This window comes from Sus scrofa, chromosome 4 (genome assembly GCF_000003025.6).
Source record: "Sus scrofa isolate TJ Tabasco breed Duroc chromosome 4, Sscrofa11.1, whole genome shotgun sequence".
Taxonomy (NCBI): domain Eukaryota; kingdom Metazoa; phylum Chordata; class Mammalia; order Artiodactyla; family Suidae; genus Sus; species Sus scrofa.
Genome location: NC_010446.5, coordinates 30,874,673 through 30,898,721, shown reverse-complemented (window position 1 = coordinate 30,898,721; position 24,049 = coordinate 30,874,673). Strand labels below are relative to the sequence as shown.

The window sequence follows — 24,049 nt, the reverse complement described above, 5'->3', positions numbered from 1 at the left end:
CCTGGGAACTTCCATGTGCTGCAGGTGCAGCCCTAAAAAGCAAAAGGAAAAAAAAAAGGCACTTAAAGTCCATTAATTTAAATATTAATGCTCAGTAAACTTAAAAATTAGTTGAAAAGCCTATGGTTCTTTAAAATAGCCTATACTTTCAGGATCCACTTATCCCTCATACCCCCAATACCTGCAGTATGCAGTATGATCAGATTTATAGAATTGGAGTGAGGGCTAAAATCTCCATTGACAATTTTGGCACCATTGTGTTGGGGTAAAAGAGCTCCATCATTCTACAGAAATTCTGGGCATGGTATCAGTTTTAAGGAAAACAAGGACATTTATGATTGGGGACAAATTTTGTCAGTACCTAGAAAAAGCTGTCTAGGCATAATGGCAGTGGTTGCATGGAATAATGGACATGGACAGTCATGAGCTGAAAACCCCCGTGTTGGACAAAGCTCTGCAGTGTTGAACAAAACCTTCTCATTTCCTTTTTATTGCCTATAAAATAAGAATGATTTTTTTTAGTAAGCATCAAATGAGAAAAGTATATAAATTTTCCAGCAGAATGTTTCATACTCTTTAAATGGTAATGTTCTTTCTAGTCAAGACTCTGAGTCACAAGAAATTACAACTGACTCGATTGTATTAAAAAAAAATAGAGACAGAAATAATTGGGCAATGACATCTGAAGTCCAGGCTTCATGGAGAAAGGACTCAGTCCTAGAAAATCAGGAGCCAAATTTGTCTCTCTCTGCCCCTGCTTCCCCAGGGTCTTTGACTTCCTTTTTCTGTGCAAGTCTTTTCTATTCTCTTATATGTAGACTAGTTTCTCTCCTTGTGCATTAGCTTGCATATGTCTTTTGTTGTTATAACTTCAGTTAGGTCGCCTCTAAGTACATGGTCTTTGAGCTCCAGAATTCATCTCAGTTCCAATTTGATAGAGTGTCTGATTGCCCAGACTATCTGCCTGTAGAAGAGCGCCCTTGAGTTAAGTGTCAGGTTGGGTGAGACCTCATCATCCAGTCAGCTCAAGGAAAGGGTCATGGAGAACTGTATGCCAACATGGCCCCACCTCTCCAACCAGAGCAAAGTACAGACTTTGGCGATATCCTTAAATATGTCCACCCTTGCAGCTGTCGTGAAATCATTTCACCTCCAATTTATTTACCGACTTCATACCCAAACCCGTATAAAGTATAGAACGTGACTCTATCATTGTCATCTAAACCTCATGATAAATAAATCTATTAAAATTATAGATGAGGAGATCCCATTGTGGTGCAGGAAACAAATCCAACTAGTATCCATGAAGATGCGGGTTCGATCCCTGGCTTCACTCAGTGGGTCAGGGATCCAGTGCTGCCATGAGGTGTGGTGTAGGTCACAGATGTGACTCGGATCCCACGCTGCCGTGCCTATGGTGTAGGCCAGCAGCATAGCTCCAGTTCAACCCCTATCATATGCCATGTGTACGGCCCTAAATAGCAAAAAATAAATTATAGAGCTTAATGTGAATAACAGAACAAAAAGTAGTATACCAACAAGCAAATAGAAACAGTTTATAATCCCTCATCCATACCCCTTTCACCACTCGGGTTTCATAATTGTCTTACAGCCGATATGGTGTGAGTGTCCAAAACTATCCGCATGTAGACTTTCCTTTTGTTCTTCCTTAAAAACGTGCTTTAGAGTGCTTAAGAATTTCTCTGTGTGTGGTATATACACAAAACTGTGCATATTCTCTGTGTGGGTGATTTAATGACTTTTTTTTTCAATCATAAATTTGACATACATGCTTTCAGCTCTTCCCTGTTGACTTAAAAATTACCCCCAGGTAAGCTGGTACTTCATGGGCTAACACTACCATTGGTCATTCCAAATAGAAGAATATAGCTATTCTGAGTTATAAATAGTGCTGATTGGTAGTTGTTCTCATTAGTTTGGTTAATTATATTTCTATAGTAGATGTTAGAACAGGAAAGTTTCTTACTAAGTTTAATTTTAAAAACTTCTCTAAGGTTTATGCAACCATTAGTTTTAGAGCCAAAATATTTAGACTCCTGTTCTTATTCTTTCTCTCCCCAATTTAATCTCCTTGTAAGGTTTGTTGTATTCCACAGTCATGGATTGCTGAGTTATTTGAAAAACATTGACTGTTAAAAGCCGAGAACTGCAGAACAGGAAAATATGGCCATATCAGGATAAGGCCATTGCTATCAATGGAGAAAGAGGGAGCAAAACTTGTTTCCTGTGTTCATGCATTAGTATTATTTTTTAATAGGAAACAAACACAAAATGTGTAATTTGTTGGACAAATATGCATATTTATGTGAATTTTAAAAATGCTTGGATGCCACCATCTTTTCCTCTTCTGTCATATACAGTATTGTTGATATCCTCTAAATAAGGTACTATATTGGTTTTTAGCTTTTCGTAAATTTGTATGGGTATTGCTCTTATTTAGAAGACTTACAGCACAAAAATCACTGCTTTTGAACTCATCCATTTGTCTTCTGCAGACAGATGTGGAAATGTATGTAGTAACAAAACTCGGTTGCTTTACTGAAGTGTGGGATTGCATAATTTTAAACCAGGGACAAAGAGAGGAAGAGGTTTATTGAGTAAAGCTCTTTACTGCCTTTCCCGTACACAGCTGATTAACCCGTGGCTGTACAGCTGTTTGCAGTAACACAGGCCAGCGCTACCTTTTGATAATTGTTATGTAAGCTTTTCTTGTTTATTCGCAGAGAGTGATTTTCAGAACAGTTATGTACTATGCCTGAGGGTTATATCAGGAAGTAAGCATTTCAGAAATGATTTTGGCAGTACATGTTTGTGTCCAAGATGTGCGTGTATTTGTGTGGCCTATGCACACGTGTGTGCATATGAGTCCCACAACTTTTTGCACAGAAGATTTGAGGTAGTACAGGATGTCATGCAAGGTAAAAAGCCATATCAGATTATAGTCAGTTAATAGGCCAGATGCTGCATAATGCTCTCTGCAGCTTAGATTTCTTAAAATCTTACAAGATGAAGAAGGTAAGATTCTGGGACTTGTAGTTTGCTCTAGGGCAAAATCATTCCTTTGTGCTAAAGGAGGACGAGGAGAAATATTTCATGGGAAAGGCAAGCTTTTAGAAGCATTTACTGTAAAATTCACAAAGATAAAAACTGTTTTACATTTGCAAACTAAAAAAATATTAAGGAATTATTTATCAAAATAACAATTATAGGAATTACATTAAAACACAAGGATAGGGTATGATCCGGTTTCTGTCTGAGGTCTACATGTGTGGATCAGATGTTCCTCCTTCTTGTCCAGCAAGACTCTGCCTGGGCTCACCTAATAGTCTGCTTTCATTAAGCAAACCACCTTCTGTAGGGGAGGGGCCAGGACAGAAATAACTAGAATTTAATGTGCACAAGGGCACTGCTAAAACCTCAAGTCAGCTCCTTATTCTTTTAAGTTGAAACAGTGGAAACACTAAGCTTCAATTAGTTATTTGTGACAAGGCCCTTTTTACATTCCTGGTTGAAAGCAACTAATAATACAGGAATTCCGTTGTGGTTCAGCAGGTTACAATCCCGACTAGTATCCATGAGGATGCTGGTTCAATCCCTGGCCTCGCTCCATGGGTTAAGGATCTGGCATTGCCCTGAGCTGTGGTGTAGGCCGGCAGCTCCAATTCAACCCCTAGCCTGGGAACCTCCATGTGTCGTGGGTGTGACCCTAAAAAGCAAAAAAAAAAAAAAAAAAAAGGAAAGGAACTAATACAAAGTCATCCTAACAAGAAGATAATTGTACTGCTTTTTTGTTTGTGGTTTTTCTCTTTCCTTTTTTTTTTTAAGGGCCCCCCTTCCAGCAACAGTGGATCTTTTAACCCACTGAGCAAGGCCACTCCTAGAATTTATGCTCTAAGAATATTCATTGCTATAGTCCCCTAAACTAAAATAATGTCTGAGTCAATGTAGGAGGGCAAGAAATATCTGTTTGACGTCCCCAGTAGAAGCTGCTGGGCATATAACAGGTTCCAGTGAGTATTTGCGGAAAATCTTAATAACTGAATGAACATGTACATGCTTTGTGCTATATTTAAAAATGTATTCATAATAATTCTATATTTATTTATTTATTTTAGGGCCACACCTGTGGCACGTGGACATTTCCAAGGCTAGAGGTCGAATCAGAGCAGCAGCTGCAGGCCTCTGCAACAGCCACAGCAACACAAGATTTGAGCCATGTCTGACCTACGCCATAGGTCATGGCAATGCCAGATCCTTAACCCATGGGGTGAGGCGAGGAATTGAACCCGAATTCTCATGGATACTAGTCAGGTTCTTAACCCTTTGAGCCACAATGGGAACTCCCTATTATTATTTTATTTTAAATGTGCTTCTAATTACTGACTTGCTCAAACTCAGGGTGTCATGAGTGTTTCCTAGAGGAATGTTGTCTAAATTGAGATTTAAGTAAAGAAGTGTGTCAGGAAAATAGGACCACGTGTTGACAAACCAGTGGGGAATGGGGAAAGGCAAAAATGCAAGGCTGAGAAACTACTGGGGAAAAGGTTTGGTGGCAAGAGAAGCTTCAACTGCAAGAGGTCCAGTGTGGCCATAGCAGGGCATAGGAGAAGAGACGATAAATGTGGGTAGAAAGGGAAGAGAGAGATGAGATTAGAGAGAGAAACAAGAACTGGGGCCTTCATACATGCATCCTGTAAATTACACTGAGAATTTAGATTTTTCTCTGAGGGCAAGCCAGAGAGCATGGGTAAGATCTGACTTGAACTTTAATCAGCCACAGTACAGGAGATAGATAAGAGGGGGACAAATCCTGAATGAAAGAGTGGTCTTAGGAGGTGATGATTATAATTCATGTGAATATGAAGCTGAATAATGACAGCAGGGACTGACAGAGGTGAATCAATCAGAGATACTTCATGGGTTAGAACAGCTAGGATTTCTGGTAGCTCTGCTCATGAGGGAGACGTGGTTGGGAAGAGAGAGGACAGAATGTGTTTTGGTACAGAGAATACTGGACACTCGGGTTTAAAGGAGAGGCATTATAAAACCAACTAGGGAAAGGCTCATTTCCAAATACTTGTGGAATATCCTAGTGGGTGGTTAGTAAACAGTTGCTTTTACAGGTCTAGGGTTTATGAAAATCTTCCCAGCTGGAAATTTAGATTCAAACATCATCTGCTCATGGATGTGAATTAATATTGCTTAGGACGAACATATTCTCATTTATTCTCCACCTGGATTCAGTCATTGCTAATATTTCATCCCATTTGTTTTATATTTGTGCTCTCCCTCTCTCTCTCTCTCTCTGATGTATTTAAATACACACACATACACAATGTGTATATTTGTTGAACCATTCAGTGGTAAGTTACATGCATCATGGCTTTGGCCCTAAATATTCAAGTGTATATTTCCTATGAATATCTATTACATAACCACAGTGTAGTTTGCAATTTAGTCAATTTCACATTGACATAACACTTTTCTCCTTTTCTGGGGGGGAGGGGGCTGCACATGCAGCATATGGAAGTTCCCGGGCTAGGGGTCAAATTGGAGCTGAAGCTGCCAGCCTACACCACAGCCACAGCCGCACCAGACCCAAGCCGCATCTGCAACCTGCGCTGCAGCTCACAGCAATGCCAGATCCTTCAACCCACTGAGCAAGGTCAGGGATTGAACCTGCATCCCCATGGATACTAGTCAGGTTCTTAACTTACTGAGCCACAACAGGAACTCCCCACATTATACTTTTAGATGATTGTCGTCTGCAGTCCAAGTTTGAGTACTGACCCAATAACACCTCCAGACAGCACTTTTTTTTAGAGCTGCAGGTGCGCCATATGGAAGTTCCCAGGCTACAGGTCAAATCAGAGCTTCTGCTCTTAGCCTGTATAACAGCCACAGGCCATGTCTGCGACCTACACCATAGCTCATGGCAATGCTGTATGCTTAACCCATTGAGCGAGGCCAGGGATCGCCACGAAAGGAACTCCCCAGACAGAATTTTTAATTCTCAAATCTATTCTTCTGCTGTGTTCAGCTTTTACAATTACACAAAAATCTAAGAGCCACATTTAGTAGTTGATTTTGTTTGCATTTTCCTTCCAACAAAAGAAATACAATAAGGTTTAAAAAGATATTTCTTAATATTTCTTTACGTTGCTTGCAGCTTTTTACAATTCTCTGAGTTCCATCATCTGCATAAGGGCAAAGCTACCCCATCAATAAAAAGGAGTTTCCCAAACTAACCTCTCTGTATAGTGTTTGGTTTAATTTTTTTTTTTTTTATGAGCAACAAAGCTTCTTAAGATCCCAGAGAGCATTCTTCCTGTTCTTAAGTCACCTAATTTGAGTTATATTATTTTTTTCCCTCCTTTCAAGAAAGTAACTGATCAGAAAGGGTGAAGGGTAGTGGGAGATGGATACAAAAATCCATTCTATAAAGTAGACTTTATGATTAAAGTAACCTTTAAGAAGCATCAAAATTATAATTCTAAAAAATGTAACCCACCAAAGCTAGAGCTAAATGCAGCAGGCTGTCCTTAAGAGTTCAGAGTAGGATGATACAAACCATCAGCATTCCAAATCTAACAGGACCAGAGCTGCACAATGGGAGGCTTTATTTATAGGAATCCTTTAGCACCCACTTGCAAAGTTGCTAAACTGGTTTCTGTTTCCTTTCTGGGTGTCTTGGTCAAAGAAGAGAAACATGTTTTGGCTTGTCACTGAGAGTTGATCTCCAATGGAAAAGAAACAGATTTATCAAGATTATTTAGCTCCCCCAGTTCAAAGCCACCCATATATACACAAATGATGTCCCCCCTTCCCAACCCTCTCTTTGTGAGAAATGTACCTGGGTTAAACTGCAAAGCCACGTCAAAGGCAATGTTTTGTTACCTCTTAAATATTTCATAAAAATTACATGTAGCGGTCCTTAGCTGCCTACAGAAACCACTATCAAGAGGCCCAAACCATGTTATGGGTGTCAATAAGCTCCTGGAAGACTTGCCCCTAAAGTACATGAACTCCGGTACAGCATCATTAAGTATCTGTTCTAGAACCTTATAACCAAAGCCGAGTGGTGGGGTCTGGAATAAAGCTGTAAAATCAGGGACTTTGAAATCAGACACAGCTGAGTTTGGATTCTCTCTCTGCCACTTACTGTGTTGCTTTGGCTAAATTACAGAAAGCTCTCTGTCCCCCAGGTGCTTCACTGGTAACAAAAGAGAAATAGCACAAACCTGGCAGGGCATTAAATTAGGATCAAATGAGATGACATATGTAACATGTCTAAGTACGATATCTGCCATATGGTAGGTGCTTAAAAATAATTCCCTGAGCCCTTCAGCATGCTGACAAGGGCTGATTTACTACCAAGCAGAAGCACTGATTCAAGGCAGAAGGGTTGATTTAAGGAAAAAGAGATGAAGAGGAGGGACCTGACCCTTTTCGGAAGGAGTGACCTAAATCAGTGAAGAAAGACAAGCAGGAGCACCTGGCTATGTCATGGTCCGGGCAAGGGCACAACAAGCTTTAACTTGGATAGCACTAGTGAGGAAGATGCCTGGAGAGGACTCGAGGGAGTATTAGGAGACACCGGGAGACATGTGACCCCTAATCGTCGCATCTGTGAAACAGATTGATGCAACCCTACCAAGAGGGATGAAGAAATGGCTTGAGTCAAGGAAGGTCATTGGAATCCTGGAGATGTTTTCAGGGACCCAGAGACTTTTAGGAGACTGTTGCCCAGCTCCAGCTGGACATGTGGTGCTTGAAGCTTTAAGAGAAAAGTGAGTCCCGAGTTCCACTTTGGAGCCAGCTGCATATGAGTTAACGCCATGGCAGAAAATATCCTCAAGAAAGGAAAAAGTATAGAGAAAGAAGAGAGTAGGAGAGCTCTAGACCACATGTATTTAGGTCAGAGGTAACAACTCTCTTCATTTCTCAGCTTTACAGGCGGAGTGCCAAAACTATGTAAAAGGTGTTGAAATACCATGCGGGAGGTTCTGCACTCACTTGGTTTCTGGGACAATGGTCAGCTGTCATCTTCTTAACAACAAACATTCAGAGAAGGTTTCTTATGGGGAGTTAAGAATGGCCAAACTAACATTCCACTAACATGAAGTGTTGCTTCGTGGCAGGTACTCTTGAATGCAGGTAGAATAATGACCTCTAAAAGTGCCCTTGTCCTAATCCCTAGTACCTGTGCATTTGGCACCTTATGTGGCAAAGGAGAATTAAGGTTGCGGGTGGAATGGAGATGCAGATACATTTGATTAGGTTGCTTATCAATTGGCCTTGATGTGGGAAGTTAACCTGGTGAGCCCAACGTCATCACAAGGGTCTTCCTATGTAGAAGAGGGAGAGAGGAGGGCCAGTGCCTGCCTGATGAAATGTGAGCAAGACTTGACCAGTCATTTGCTGGGTCTGAAGATGGTAGAGGACCCCCAGGCAAGGGTTGTAGCCAGAAACTTCTAAAAACTTCTAGAAGCTAGAAAAGGCAAGAAAACAGATCCTCCCATAGAGACTTCAGAAAGAAATGTTGTACTCATATATTGACTTTAGCCTAGTAAGATGCACTTGGGGCTTCAGACTACCAGAACTCTAATACATTTATGTTCTTTTAAGCTACTCCCTTTTTGGTAATTTGTTATAACTGCAACAGGAAACTAATACATCTGGTAAATAGTTTACACACCATAGTTGAGACAGAACCTGCTTTTATTCCCATTTTACAGGAAATTAAAATGAAGAGAAGTCATACCTTGGTCTAACACCAAAGCCCATAATCTTAGCCACTATTGTCTCCCCCTCCAAATTCTTCCAAAATATCTTAGAGGAACCTCAAGTCACCATCTTTCTTTTTTTTTTTTTTGTCTTTTTTCCATTTCTTGGGCTGCTCCCTCGGCATATGGAGGTTCCCAGGCTAGGGGTTGAATCAGAGCTGTAGCCACTGGTCTATGCCAGAACCACAGCAAGGCAGGATCCGAGCCACGTCTGCAACCTACACCATGGCTCACGGCAACACCGGATCCTTAACCCACTGAGCAAGGTCAGGGATTGAACCCGCAACCTCATGGTTCCTAGTCAGATTCGTTAACCACTGAGCCACGACAGGAACTCCTCTGTCTTTCTTAGAAAATTCCTCAACATAGTTCTACTCACCTAAAGATAACTACATCATGGTATAATGGCACAAGGATAGGTTATAATCACATCTAATAAAAGCAGTATAATTGATTTTGTGCACAAACATATAAATGTATCATAGCAGTTCAGGATGTGCTATGAGAAGGAAAGCACATAAGAGGGTACTTCTTGGAGTTCCCATGTGGTGCAATGGAAATGAATCTGACTAGTAATCATGAGGTTGCAGGTTCGATCTCTGGCCTCACTCAGTAGGTTAAGGGTCCAGAGTTGCCGTGAACTGTGGTGTAGATCACAGACTTGGCTCGGATCCTGCATTGCTGTGGCTGTTGCATAGGCCGGCAGCTGTAGCTCTGATTCGACCCCTAGCCCGGGAACCTCCACATGCTGTGGATGTGGCCCTAAAAAAAAAAAAAAAAAGAAAGAAAAAAGAAAAGAAAGAGAAAGGAAAAAATGGGTGCCTCTTCCTTGGAGACTATGGTGAGAGAAGACCTCTCAGAGGAAGAGCTGCGTGAATGGGGACCTCAATAAAATGCAGAGCAAGGTCAGGCAGATGTCTGGGAAGAGCATTCTAAGAAAGGGGGAACCACAAGTACAAAGGCTGGAGGACAAGAGCATGCTTGGTGTGTTCAGAGAACAGCCAAGAAACCTGCGTATGTTAAACTCAGTAATCAAGAGGGGGTGTTGAGGGAAGGGTGTTCTTTGGCCAGATTTGTACTGGTGAGCAGTGAATCCACTCTGTCAGGTCTAATTTTGTCTGGGTATTGATTTCATTTGTCCTTATGGTTTTGTTCTTGGACTGAGAACACAAACTGGATTGCATTTTGTAGAAAAGAAAGGACACTTGGGACCAAGGACAATGGGAGAAGAGTTTCATCCAGTTGAGATTTTTTTTTTAATTATTATTAATTTATTTATTTAGGTCTTTTTAGGGCCACACCAGGGGCACATGGAGGTTCCCAGACTAGGGGTCAAATCGAAGCTGTAGCTGCTGGCCTGCACCACAGCTGCAGCAATGCCAGATCCTTAACCCACTGAGCAAGGCCAGGGATTGAACCCTCCATCATCGTGGATCTAGTCAGGTTCATTACCACTGAGCCACTCTGGGAACTCCCCCATCCCCATTCTTTCCTGACTATTCCAAAATTAACTTAGCCAACTCTAGGGGTTTTTTTTTTTCCTCAGCCATTAAATGGTGATGGAAAGTACTTTAGCTTTTCAACTACAGCAATGACTTTTGTCAAGAACTGTAATAGATTGTTTTAAAAAATAAAATAATGAATTCTAGTTTTTACAGCAATTTCCAGCCACATGGTTTAAATAGATCAAATACAGTATAATTTCAATTTCTATATTACATATGGTAAACATGTAAAAACAGAACTAAAAGGTCATTATAATTTTCGGGAGAACTGACTTGTTTCTAAGACTGACCACTGCACCTGAGAGATCTTGAATTATTTTCTAATATGATGTCTATTCTGTTTTATTCTTATCAGTCACTAGTCACTTCATCATTTTTCTTTCATTATCTTCTCCTTGATCTTTGATTTTTCCATTTCTCAGTGTCCACAAAAAGACCGTCTCCCTTTTGTTGGAAAAAAAATTGTTTTCACATACACATGCTCTTTTAAGTTTGCATGAAATAAATATAACTAAGTAAGAAGAGAAACTAAAAAGGTAAATCATATGAACTCAGTATGTATGTATATATATATATATATAAATATATGGCACATAATTCATATATCCAGGGAAGTTTTTTAAGTTAATAATTGTAATTACTTATAAAGTCAAAGTTTAGAATATTCACTATTAGGTGGTCTCCAAAGCACCATTAATTGATAAAACTATTTTAATCACACTTTAATTTTAACATAATTCTTTTAGGCTAAAGTAATTTTCATGTACTATGTAACTTTTTATGTGTGTAACAATTTTCTTGTATAGACTTTATTATAGGCACTTGAAATCAAGCTCAAAACTCATTTGTCATTATTATTTGAGGTGGGTTTTTTTCCTTTATTATTTTATTTATCTCTTTTCTCATGATGATTTTGAAATTTCAAAACCAGATAGTTAAGGAAGGCTTTGTTTTGAAGAGTTCATCCTAATAAATTTGTGTATTATACAAAATGTTGTGTTAACCTGGCTTATCTTGATACAGAAGGCAATATGTGAAGTATCTACACCTGCTTTTATAGCTTTCTCTTCAAATGATAATTTAACAAGCTATCATTTGTTGAGTACTTATTACATGCCCAGGACTATTCTAAGTTCCTTGTATGTATTAAGTCACTTAATCCTCAGAGCAGCCCAATGAGGTAGGAAGTACTACAATGCTAGTTTCACAGTTGAGAAAACCGAGAGGAGAGGGATTAATAATTTACCACAGGACTCATGGCTGGAACCCAGGCCAACCAGCTCCAGAATCTTTACTGTTGATCACTCTGTGATACTTAGATTAGCTGACACCACCGGGGAAGGAGACCAGCTGGCCACTTGGTGCAGATTGTTGAGAAATGTAATAGGCGGCAAGAACAGAGTGGAAATTGTGCTTCCTGCTCAATAAGAGACATTTTTCCCAAGAGAAAAACATGGAACTTTTAAGGGACTTTTTCTCTTTAGACAGAAATAATTTGGAGTTCCCGTTGTGGCTCAGCAGTTTAAAAACCCGACATTGTCTCTCTGAGGATGTGGGTTTGCTCTCTGGCCTTGATCAATGGGTTAAGGATCCAGCATTGCCACATAGGTAGCAGATGCAACTCAGATCTGGTGTTACCGCGGCTGTCATGTAGGCCAGCAGCTGCAGCTCTGATTCAACCCCTGGCCCAGGAACTTCTGTATGCCAAAGGTGCAACCATTAAAAAAAAAAAAAAAAATCAAAGAAAGAAAGTATGTACACAAGGAGTAAGAAGAAAATTGAAAAGATTGTGTATATCATGTGGCAAAATTGCCACTATAACCCCAGTGCTTAGTACAGGCTTGCCTCACACACTAGTTGCTCAGTAAACAGCATTTTGTTCACATGCGACCTGATCTGGTTTGGTGAAAATAAACTAAACTTACAGGAATTTTGTAAGGTATTTATTTCCATGAAGCCTAAGATAGCTATGAAATACCCTGTGTATCGGCAATAACTGCTACCATGAGCAGTTAAAATTTTCTTTGAAAAATTACTGTTAAACACCCTTTCTCTTCTAAAAGAATATTAAAAACTTATTAAGTAGCCTTTCTCATAAGAGAAGCTAGATATTTTCTCTCCACCAGGGAATGTCGCCTTTCCTTTCATCCATCTGCTGAAGAACCTTTGCTTCAGAACTGACGCCATTGATCACTCAGCATCTTGACCACATTTATTTCCCTATTCAGCACTTCACCTGAGAAGGAAAATGGTCTTTTTGGCCTTCTATAGTATGCATTTTGATAAGGGTGCACACTACAAGTAAAATTCACATCTCAAGACTATATCCTTGGCATTATAGTGTGATAACTTGCAAAAGTGCTTTTATAATCCTACCTGCCAACAATTACTCTCTATAGATAGGAAAAATCATACGATTCTGAAATTACCCAAGACTTGGAAAGACTTTTATCATAATTTTCATTATGAAAAGATCATACCTACCATCTTCAAAAAAAAAACCAGTTCAATTTGAACAAACCTTATGTAATCAAGCAGATTTACCCATCTCATAAAAATAAAACAAGTTTAAAGTCACCTTATTATAGTCAACAATAACGGATTGTTCCCAGATTTTAAATGTTAACTCAGTAAGAGTTTGAATTCAAATAAGAGAGCTATAAAGACACACATATCAAGCACACTTGTGAACTGGTCATATGATAAGTACCTATGTAGGAGCTGCTGCTGTGGCATCATGGGTTAATGATCTGGCTTGTCTCTGTGGAGGTGCCAGTTTGATCCCTGGCCCAGTGCAGTGGGTTAAGGATCTGGCATTGCCGCAGCTGTGGCATAGGTTACAACTCTCGCTGGAATTTAATCCCTGGCCCAGGAACTTCCATATGCTGTGGATGCAGCTGAAAAAGAAAAAAGTACCTATTTAACATATATCTATGTCTATATATGTGCCATGTCTATACAAAATACACACTTCCCAATATGTTGTCATTTGCTTTCATTAGGAATCTTCTAGGAACAAGACTATATGGTAAGAATGTGTAATGTTCTTATCACAATAAAAACTGAAAAAACCTTTCAGTAAAATAAGTCACATTGTCACGCATGAATTGATCAAACTATATGATTTGGTAACAGATAGAAGTTAAATAAATAAACTAGGAAATAAATTTTTTAAAACTCAACTAGAAAAAGAATCTAGAATAAAAACTGAAGGTGAGGTAGAAACAGTGGCATTCCTAACCATAACACTAAAAATATTTTTAAGTCATAGCTTCTTAGCAGCCTCGATCCCAAAGGTGACAGACAGCTAATAGGCAGCAGTGCCCAAAAGCCAGTATTTATTCATTGGAAACTATGTTCATCAGGTGCCAAATGGATAGTTCTAAACACAATTAAAAAATTGATTTGGTCTTACAAAACCTAGAACTACATTTAGCTGACAGGTGAGTCAAATCTGGTTCTTATCAGATTTCTACTGAGAGCAAATAAGAGCAAATGATGAAACATTAGGAAATAAGTATCTTTCACAGACATGGCACAGATATAGATTCTTGTTTATACACATACTTTTCTTTTTTCTCTTTTTTATACAAATACCTTTCATATGTTTACAACTGTATTTGATATGTGTGTGTATGTCTTTATACCTCTTTTATTTGAATTCCAACACAATGCAGATAGAGATAGCATACCATCTTAGTGAGATATAATTATGTAAAAGCCCTCTTTTTGCATTTTCTGCAGATACTGAAAAGCATGTTTATGTTTTATCTAGGGTTTTTTGTGTGAGTCACTTCTTCTAATATGAAGTCTTGCTTTAAAAAAAAAAAAAAAAAAGAGCCAGTTCAAAGTCTCCTGTGGTGCAGCGGGTTAAGGATCCAGCATTGTCACTGCAGAAGCTTGGGTCACTGCTATTGTGCAGATTTCCATCCCTGACCCTGGAACTCCCACATGCCATGGGCCCAGCCAAAAAAGAAAAAATAAAAGAGCCAGTTCATTCCTGCTTATTACCTGCTTGCTCTTGTTTTCCAGGAGTCTACAATTACGCTAAATTATTTGAAGATGAACATTAAAACAATTTAAACACATCTGCCCTCTCTTTTTGATCACCATATAAAGCTGCAAGGAAACATTCTATCATTAATTTTCTATACATAGCTGGGAGTTCCCGTAGTGGCGCAGCGAAAACAAATCCAACTGGGAACCATGAGGTTGCGGGTTTGATCCCTGGCCTCACTCAGTGGATTAAGGATCGAGCATTGCATGAGCTGTGGTGTAAGTCACAGATGAGGCTCAGATCTGGCATTGCTGTGGCTGTGGCGTAAGCTGGCAGCTGTAGCTCTGATTAGACCGCTCGCCTAGGAACCTCCCTATGCTGCAGGTGCAGCCCTAAAGAGCAAAAAAAAAAAAAAAAAAAAAAAAAAAAAAAAAAAAAAAATTCTGTGCATAAATAACTCAGTAAAAATTTGAGAATAAGCAACATCTCCCAGGATAATTGAGTATATGACTGATGAATATTAGTTGAAGCACTTCTTAAAAGATAAAGCCATAACTACCTGTGAAGCACTGTTGTTAGCATGACTCCACCATGGTATAATGGTATTTAGGACTGGAATAAGCCAGTCATGTCATTAAGAAATGTGATGGAAATTAATAGCTGTTAAAACACAGCAGAGTGCCAGGAACTTTACCAGAAGTTTTATATATGTTGTCTTATTTACTTGCTGGCAGTCATAGGGAATACTGCTGGAACTCTTAAAGGAGCCAAATAGTGTCTAGTGGATACAGATGTAGCTCCATAGAGAAGGTTAGATATCATAAATTTTCACTTAAGAATGAATCTTACTGCCAGTTTATACCATTCCCCTCTAAAATCATGTTGTTTTGGTTAGGTACTTTACTAGCCAATGAGCAGCTTATTATGGAACTGTCAGAGCTTGGGCAAGGCCATAAATTCTGCTTTTTTTTTTAGGACTGCACATGCAGCACATGGAGATTCCCAGCCTAGGGTCAAATCAGTGCTGCAGCTCCTGGCCTACACCACAGCCACAGCCACGCCAGGTATTTAATCCACTGAGCAAGGCCAGGGATCGAACCTGCATCCTTATGGATACTAGTCAGGCTCATTGCCACTGAGCCACAATGGGAACGCCAAGGCCATAAGTTCTGTATTGCATGTAAAATCTTGGTCTTATTATGTTACATGTAAATGTCATTGTTATGAACTGGCGGTAACGTCAGTTCCATTTTCTTTATAATCATTGTCAATTTGTTATAAGGTATTAACTCAGCACAAAATTTTCAATGACTTGTATATCTTTCAATGACTTGGGTATCTGTAGCCCACCTGTTTGGCAGACCGTAGTCCTTGGACTAGCAAAGCATCTTTACATACTGAGTTGACATTTTCTCTACCTGATGATCATACTCCCTACCCCCAAAATCAAATACTGTAGTATCATATGTGTATATCTCACTGAGCTGCCATTGAAGGATTTCATAAAAAATGTGATGACAGGAGAGAATAAAAGGAAAACATCCACCCAAATCTCCACGATTATGAAGTCTAAGTATATGAACAGGAAGTCAAATAGAGTCAGGCTATGAATGGTGCCATTTGTTTTTACAGGACGAACAGAGGAGTTCCTGTTGTGGCTCAGCAGGTTCAGAACCCCACTAGTATCCATGAGAAGGTGGGTTCAATCCCTGCCTTCGATCAGTGCATTAAGGAGCTGGCGTGGCTGTAGCTGTGGCATAGGCCAGCTACTACAGCTCAGATTCAGCCCCTAGCCTGGGAACCTCCATGTGCTGGGGGTGTGTCCCTGAAAAAAAACAAAAAAGACTGACAGAATGTAAGGTGTAGGGGTGGGGGGGGAGAGTAGGAAGGAAGGAGTTATTGTGACTCTTATCCATTCATTCAGTTACTAAGTTTCAGCACTATAACGGGTGTTGTGATGTACCCTCTACTTGTCCTAATAGGGAAAAAGTACAGGAGAAGTAACTGCAATGCAAAGCAAGGTGTACTTACTGTATCATGACAATGCAGATGGAGGTTCTGGAGGAAAAAAATCAAACTGATGTTTGGACAGTGAGCGAACAGCATTTAAATATCTGTAAAGATATAAAACACCAACCAGGTTAGTACCCAGCCTTATCAAATCTACTGCTTGTCGGCATTGTTAGGACTTCATAACAGAGATTTGTTCAAGGCGCTGTGCCATTGATTTACTTTATGTTAAGAAACTGTTCAGAAGTTAGGTGTTGTTATCTCACTCTGTGATAGACTTTAGAGGGTCAGCTGAGTAATGTATTATGCAGAGCGTGCTGGCACTGTTTCCAAAACATTCAGGGAACCTAGAGCGAGTCTACAGTCATCAGGCGGATACAGTGGGTTTCCCGTGTGCAGAAACAGAAACCTCTGCATCTCTCACGCCACCACCAGAGGTCAGGACTGGGAGGAGAGGGCACTCCCAGAAGGGAAGTGTTGCATTACCGGGGGAAGCACAGGAACCCAAATCCCCGTCCTCTCTTCCTAAGAGCCACACCTTGCTGGCTGAGTAGAGTTTAAAGGGAAGACTTCAGCAATGTTCTGCCCGCGTAAAGGTATGTGTAAGTGCTCTCAGTTTTAAACAAGTCATCTTAGAAAGTCAGAGAGGGATGACTTTGTTATATTTTCAAAATCCATATGATTTTTATGGGTCTGCTGGCTACTATCTCCAGAAAGGGAATGTGTGCTGAGGGCAGTCAAGGGGAGTCAACTCTGTTGAAATCCTGCGCTAAATATAGGATATAAAAAAGACTTTGTGTGCATGTACATTATTTGCTTATGATTTGCTTAGGTGCAGCTGCTGCGATGGAGGCACTTCCAGAAATGGAATCAAATGTAGGGATTTTCAGTCTTGTTTTCATGTCTAGTGGTCCTTTATATATAACAAGTAACTAATGACTATTTTTTTCATTCCTTCATAGGAAGTCATTTGTCAGTAAGATCCCCATATTGCTTTACCTTGCCCTTAACTGAAAGGTTGTACACAACTAAGGTAATGATAGTGATTAAGTCACATGCTTGGCTTTTATCACCACCATTCTCTGGATTTCAGAGCCTGGCAGTGCATTTCATTAGGCAGTCTTAACCATCCTCTTGAAAGTTTGCTTAAATGTCTCTGTTTTCCTGTAGCTTGTCATTTCCTTAAGTCCTCTAGGCTCCAGAGAAGTGAGGACAGAAAACAGATAGGAGGTTTTTGTCTCTTTTTTTTTTTCAGTTTTGGTCCAATAAATCAAAATAATGTTATTATTGATAGCTAACCTGTACCTTTAAGTGGAAAAAATAAAGGTATAAAAAGATTGGAGCATGTAAGAAATTTCTGATTTATAATGGCATGCAGCAAATGGAATTCATTATCGACTTTAAAAAAAATGAAATTGCTCTGCATTATCATTTATTTATAGTTTTTCCTTTCAAAAGAAGTAATTACCATTACTAGGTTAGTTTTATCCTCAATCACAAGCAACTATGTAACAACATCAGAATGTATAATCTGGTTTACTTAGTCATGAAGCTTAATGATGTTGCAGGATATTATCCCTTTCAAGTTAGCAATAAATTCATGAGCATAATGCACAGCTAAAAGGTTGAGTATCTTTTCTTTTTATTTGGTTAATTCCAAAAGCAATTACTTCACATTACAGGATGATTTATTTATGAAATTCTCATTGCAGGGACAGAAGTATTTTTAATTAGAAATAAACAATCTAATTTCATTTTTCTGGTTCAGCACACAGATTTTGCCCAGATAATCATAATATATGCAAAATGCCCATGTTAAATATTTAGATGATTGGTTTCAGCCCAAACAACTTTTTAATTTTAATCACAGAATCTAGAACTTTTAAGATATCAAGGAGGTTGATAACCAGTCATAATAAAATGTGGTTTCCAAGCAAATGCCCAGTACTTAACGACATTTAGTTCAAATTTAGAGCTATCAAAAGTTTCTAAATTTTCAATCTTTGTGATTTAGGAAATATGCAAAAATGGAAAAATCTTCAGAATTATATATGAAGCTATAGATGTTACAGAAATATATGAAGTCCCTTGTTTTAAAGTATAATTTCATGTACAGCACAGCAATTCTGTTTTATAAGATCAGGAGATCTGTGTGCACAGGATTCAGAACCCTTGTAAATTTCAGGACACTGATTAGGTTAGAGCCCTCTTTCCTTTCTTTCTCCTCCAAGCTATCCTCCCCTTCTCTTCACTTCCTTTTCTTCCTCTCCCTTCTAAATCCCATTTCCTTCTGACACTTGCACACTTACACATCTTTTTTGCACAAGTAAATTTTTTTTTCAACCAGTGGTCATCAGTGTGAAACCGAAGGACAGCAATTAATATTTCATATGTAGCACTTAAGCCTCTTTACCTAGATTATGCATTGTGTTTCTCTATACCCATCTGTAGGCACTTAATAAATGCTTATTGATGGCCCAGTTCGGTTTATTATGACAGATTTTGAGAATACCCATACCCACTGCAGTTACCAGCTACTGTATTTCTTGGAGTCTAAGATGCACCTTATTTCACATTTTGACTTTTTGTCATCTCAGAGTATCTTATGATCAATGGTGTATCATGGTTTAATTGACGACAAGATTTTGTTTTTCTTTTTTCTCTCTTGGTGGTGCATCTTATGATCAATGCAGTCTTGATGAAATATGGTAGTAAAAACTGCAGGTTAATCGATTACTTGTGTAATGTGCTAAATGCTGCACACTTCATGTTCAGACTTTGTAAGAGTATTCTCTTTCTGTTACGTGGCTTATCCAAGGCCAATTTTTGTCTCTCCTCAATATGTTCCTCCACTCTTATTCCCTTGCACTTGGTTCTACCTATTCTTGGACCAACTATCTTGACTAAAAACCAGTGGAAAATACTTGGAAAATTTTACTAGTGATATGGTTACTAATATTTAACTGTAATGAAATAGACAGAGTATAATTTTTTTAACTTGAGACCAAGATGCAAGCTATGGTTCTGCTCCTTCAACTGATATGTACTGGGTGATCCAGTAATTGTTCTCAAGTTCAGATTATATACCTAGAGAATACAATAATATGAATAATTTCTTCATTACAAGATGTTAGGACAGTTTGTAAGCAATATTGGTCCAATAAAAATATTGAATATGAAATATATATAAGCATACTTTATAAACCATGTGCTGTTCTACTATCAATTTTAAGCAACATTATTAAAAAAAAAACATTAGCTTGGCAGGAGGCAGAAGAAGGAGAAGTTGTATAATTTGTGCCAAGTTAAAGAGAGTAAATTCTTCTTTTTAATTATCATTGGAAATGATGATATTACCCATTAACTCACAGTCTGAATTGCAAGAACCGTGAAACCTATCTTCTGAGAACTCCCAACCTTCGATCTATTTTGAATCCCAGTGCTGAATGTGTGCCAGTCTCTGAGAGCTTGTATCCTTTATTGAATTAGCAGAACCACAGCCCACAGCGCCTTGGTGGCATTAAAAATAAAAGAGGTTATTTAGATTCCCCAATTCCTTTCCCATCTTTGTTCCTTTCATTTGAGACATATCGATCTGTAAATTACAGTAAGACTTTGGGAAAAATAACATAAGCATGTTTAACAGTGGATTTTGGAATCATATGAAAAAGTTTTATCTAACTCCTACTTTCAGAAGAAAACATGGTGGGACGGGGTGGGAGAGGGGTTGTCAGCAATTATTGCTCTTGATCTCTGTTTTAGTTGCTTGATCTGATTGAAGCAATCAAACGTTATTGTCTATTTGTTGAGTCCCCAATGTTATTTCTTTATCAGCCCCTATTATACATAGAGCCTTAAACTGAAGTAGACTTTTTGATGATGGCCGTTGTGACCCGTGTGAGGTGATAACTCATTGTAGTTTTGTTTTGTGTTTCTCTAATAATTAGCAATGCTAAATATCTTTTCATGTGGCTATTGGCTGTCTGTACAATCAACATGTACAAACATGAGATTGGTCGCATAGTTATTTCCATTGCCTAGACCCTTTTTCTGCCATCAAGAAGACTTCAAATATTTTCAGCTTGAAATTTCATCTTATAAGTCACTGATGAAAAATGAATTCTACAGAAGACCATAGAAACCAAACATTTACATAGAAACCAAAAATGCTTAAAAAAAAAAAAAAACAAAACCTGGTTGGGACATTTTATGTATTCAAGTGTTCCGCAATACTTATATTTTATTGTATTAACTTTCACAGTTTCAAGAACATAAAATAACAATAAAAAATAACTGTCGTTGCTATATCTTCAAAATACAGGGTACTTCCAGGTATTTCCAATAGTCTTGTTGAGTGGAAATTCCATTGCTATTGTGAGTATAAAGCACAAAGGTTTTTTTTTTTTTTTTGAAAGATACTATGTTTTGTGTATGTGTCATTTTTGAAGATAGGAATACTTTCAACAGGCAAGAGTAAAGAAGAGAAAGAGGTAGTGTATTCTAGCCATGTGCAAGTAAAAAGGGAAAGTACAGAGAGGAAATTTTGGACATTACTTGAAAACCCTATTTCTCTCCTATAATATAATTTCCAATGGAGAGGCTTTCAATATCTCATTTCAAGCACTTTATTTACACAGACCAAAAATCATAACTCTACCATGAACTTTTCTCCATCTAATAATATATTGGGGTTTAAAATGTTTTCTATCTCAATTTATTAGTAGTTAACAGCAAACACATTGGGCTGACTTGGTATTAAGTTCTATACTAAGTGCTTTACCTGTATTAACTTATTAACAATTAACACCTCGTGGCACAATTATATGAATCATGCATTAAGCATTTATTAGCATTTCAGCTCATGGAAGCACAATTTTTCTAGTTGTTCAGGCCATAAACATTGGTGCATTTATAGACTCTTATTTTTCTTCTTCAACTCTGTATCTGATCAGCCTAGAGATGCTCTTGACTCTATTTATTCAAAATAAATCCACCCAGTGCTAAACCACAGGTACTGCTTCCTTCCAAACACCATTGTCTTTCAGCTGCATTGTGGGAGTAGCCTCCTAACTGGCCTCCCTGCCTCTGCCCCTTCTTGCCCCCACTGCCCCTCTAGCAGTCAGCTTTCAGTAAGCTGCTGGAGGAACATGGCTAGAACATCAGTCTCACTGGGTAAGTTTCCTGGGTCTCTCCTATGCCCACACCTCTTCCGGAGCTGCTCTCCTTCAGAGTAAAAGCCAAACTGAAGTCCTCCTCGTGGTGCACAGGGCCCTACCTGGTCATCTTTGCAGAAGTGTATGTGCGCACACACACACACACACACACACACACACACACACACACACACTCCTCATTTTCTCCACTTCCTTCCTTGTTCATTGCACTCTATCCAAGCTGGCCTTTTTGCTGTGCCTTGAATCCACCAGACATGCTTCTTTCTTTCTCAAGGCTTTTACAATGACTATTCCCTCTGCCTTGGGGGCTCTTCCCAAAGAGACTGACATGGCTGGCTCTTGCACTTTCTTCATTCTTTTTCCAGAAGTTGACCATTCAGTGTGACCGTCCCTGGCTACCTTATCTAAAACTTCAAATCTCTCCAGTCCCTCAACAGTTCATACCCTTCTACTCTGCTTTTTTTTTTTCTTTTCTCCTTGGCAGTTACTGCTAACACATATTGTTTGTATTTATCTTGCTAACTGGAATGCAAACTCTGTGAAGAAGAATTTTTTTGTCTTTTTTTAATATATATATTCTATCCCTTGTACCAAGAGCGTGTAATATGCCCTCAATAAATATTTTTTGACTGTATCCTTGGATCAACCCTATTCATTAGGTATAATTATTACCCCCATTTTACCAAGGAGGAAGTTATAATGCAGATAGATTAAGAAATTTGTCTAAAGCAAACAAGCTAAATAACAGAACCAGGATTTAAACCTGAGGCCTGGCTCTGGAGTCTGTGTTCAGTCCACCTGGCTTTCCTTATTTGAGTGACTGGGTAGATTAATTGGAAAAATAAAACTATATATAGATTCAGCTATTCTCTGGGGATTTTTTTTTTTTTTTTTTGGATACACTTCCCCGCCCATTGAGTAGAAAGTTGAGAGTTGGCTGGCTTAGCACAGTTAGATATAGCAAAGCCTCTTTCCTCCATCACTTTTTAATTTTTTTCAAAACAGAAGGTATGAGTTTTTAGCATAGAAAAATATATAAATAAAGGACCCCACTTCCACCCATGTTAACATTCAAATAGTAATAATAAGGTAAATATGGGCAATGTTAAAAGGAGAATGCCACTATGGAAAAATGTAAAAGGAAAACATTTACTGAATGCCTACTATGTTCTGTAATAAGTAAGCACTGGGACTACATATTTGGTAATACAGATGGAATCTAATGAGAGGGACAGACATATACAGACAGTTATAATTATGCATTTTGTTAGGCGTCATAGTTGTGTTATATGTGATTCTGAGTTAGAATTTAGAAGAAACAGCAAATTGAGATCTGCTGACAGCTGAAGGCAGAGGCTTGGAGAGTGAGCTGCAGGGCAGGTATGTAAATAGTGAGTGGAAAGTGATTAAATGTCTCAAGAGTGAAGAAACACTTTGTGAAGGAGACGGTTAGGAAATGCCATCAATAAATGTGACATGTCACAATTTTGCTTTAGATGACAGATGGAACTAGTGAGAGGGAGTATTTTTAAATAGTGCATATGCCATAGAATAGAAATTAGAGGCAAATAGTTATCTGAAGGGTGTGTTAATACATACTGAATATTATTTACAAAAAGATACCATTACTTATCCAAATGCATCATATGGAAAATTGTTAATTTCGTGTTCTTCCCTTCCTACCTTGCTCCTGTGGAAAGTCAGGTTTCCAGCTGACCGTTTCTTGGATTTAACAAGGTCACTATGATCTTCCTGACTGTCATCCAAAGTGTTGGCAGTCTGATCTAGCTTAGTGACAGATTTCTTGGTTCCTCAGTTTCTTTGTAAAGAGGGCTCTGCCCTTACATGGTGGTGGTTTCTCCCTAAACTAGTAAAATGGAAATAAGATATTTACACAGTTTTCCTTGTGGGTCAGTGGGTTAAGAGCCTGACGTGGAGTCCATGGGGATGTGGGTTTGATCTCTGGCCTCATTCAGTGGGTTAAGGATCCAGCGTTACTGCAACCTGCAGCATGCATCACAGATGTGGCTTGGATCTAATGTTGCTGTGGCTGTGACTTAGGTCATTGGGTGCAGCTCTGATTCAACCCCTAACCCAGGAACTTCTATATGCTGTAGGTATGGCCCTAAAAAAAGAAAAGAAAAGAAAAGAAAAGAAAAAAGGAAGAAGATATTTAGATAATAAATATTAAGAAAATAATAATAGCAATATAGAATAATGTAATCACATGAAACTAGAGTCAGGAGGTGGGGGCACAGCATAATTAGCTTGTATAATACTGGGGGTCTCTCTGAGAAAGTGTCATTCAAGATAGACTCATATAATGAGACGCCATAAAAGGAGCCAGGAGAATAGCTGACCAGGTAGAGAGGTAGTAAATGCAAAGGCTGGGAGGTGAAAACAAATTTGGTTTATTCACAAAACAGAAAGAACAGGACTAGACAGAGTAGTAATGGTACAAGATGAAGTCTCAGAGTTAGTCAGCAGCATGATGTACCCTCATAATTAACCTTCGTTTATGCCTAAGAGTGTTGGAATTGTTATTCTTCTGTAATG

The 24,049-nt window shown here is 38.7% G+C and overlaps 1 protein-coding gene and 1 long non-coding RNA gene across 11 annotated transcripts in view; one reads left to right on the top strand and one right to left on the bottom strand.

The window, feature by feature from the left end:
- LOC106510005 overlaps positions 1 to 23,484 on the bottom strand; it is a 108,278-nt gene extending 84,794 nt beyond the window's left edge. For both annotated transcript variants that reach the window (XR_001308091.2, XR_002343686.1), the window contains exons 1-2: positions 23,177 to 23,484; positions 16,341 to 16,423 (exon numbers count right to left, since the gene is read on the bottom strand). This is a non-coding gene — a long non-coding RNA (uncharacterized LOC106510005). The remainder of the gene's footprint in view (positions 1 to 16,340; positions 16,424 to 23,176) is intronic.
- Positions 1 to 24,049, top strand: part of OXR1 (oxidation resistance 1) — a 519,109-nt gene that overhangs the window by 356,231 nt on the left and 138,829 nt on the right. The window contains exon 1 of one of the 9 annotated variants that reach the window (XM_005662905.3): positions 16,573 to 16,915. The exons of 7 other annotated variants lie outside the window; for them this stretch is intronic. In XM_005662905.3, coding sequence (XP_005662962.1) covers positions 16,897 to 16,915 — 19 coding nt within the window. In that variant the 5' untranslated portion in view covers positions 16,573 to 16,896. Of the gene's footprint in view, positions 1 to 16,572; positions 16,916 to 24,049 lie in introns of those variants that run through there. One more of the 9 variants, XM_021090594.1, reaches the window with a different exon arrangement.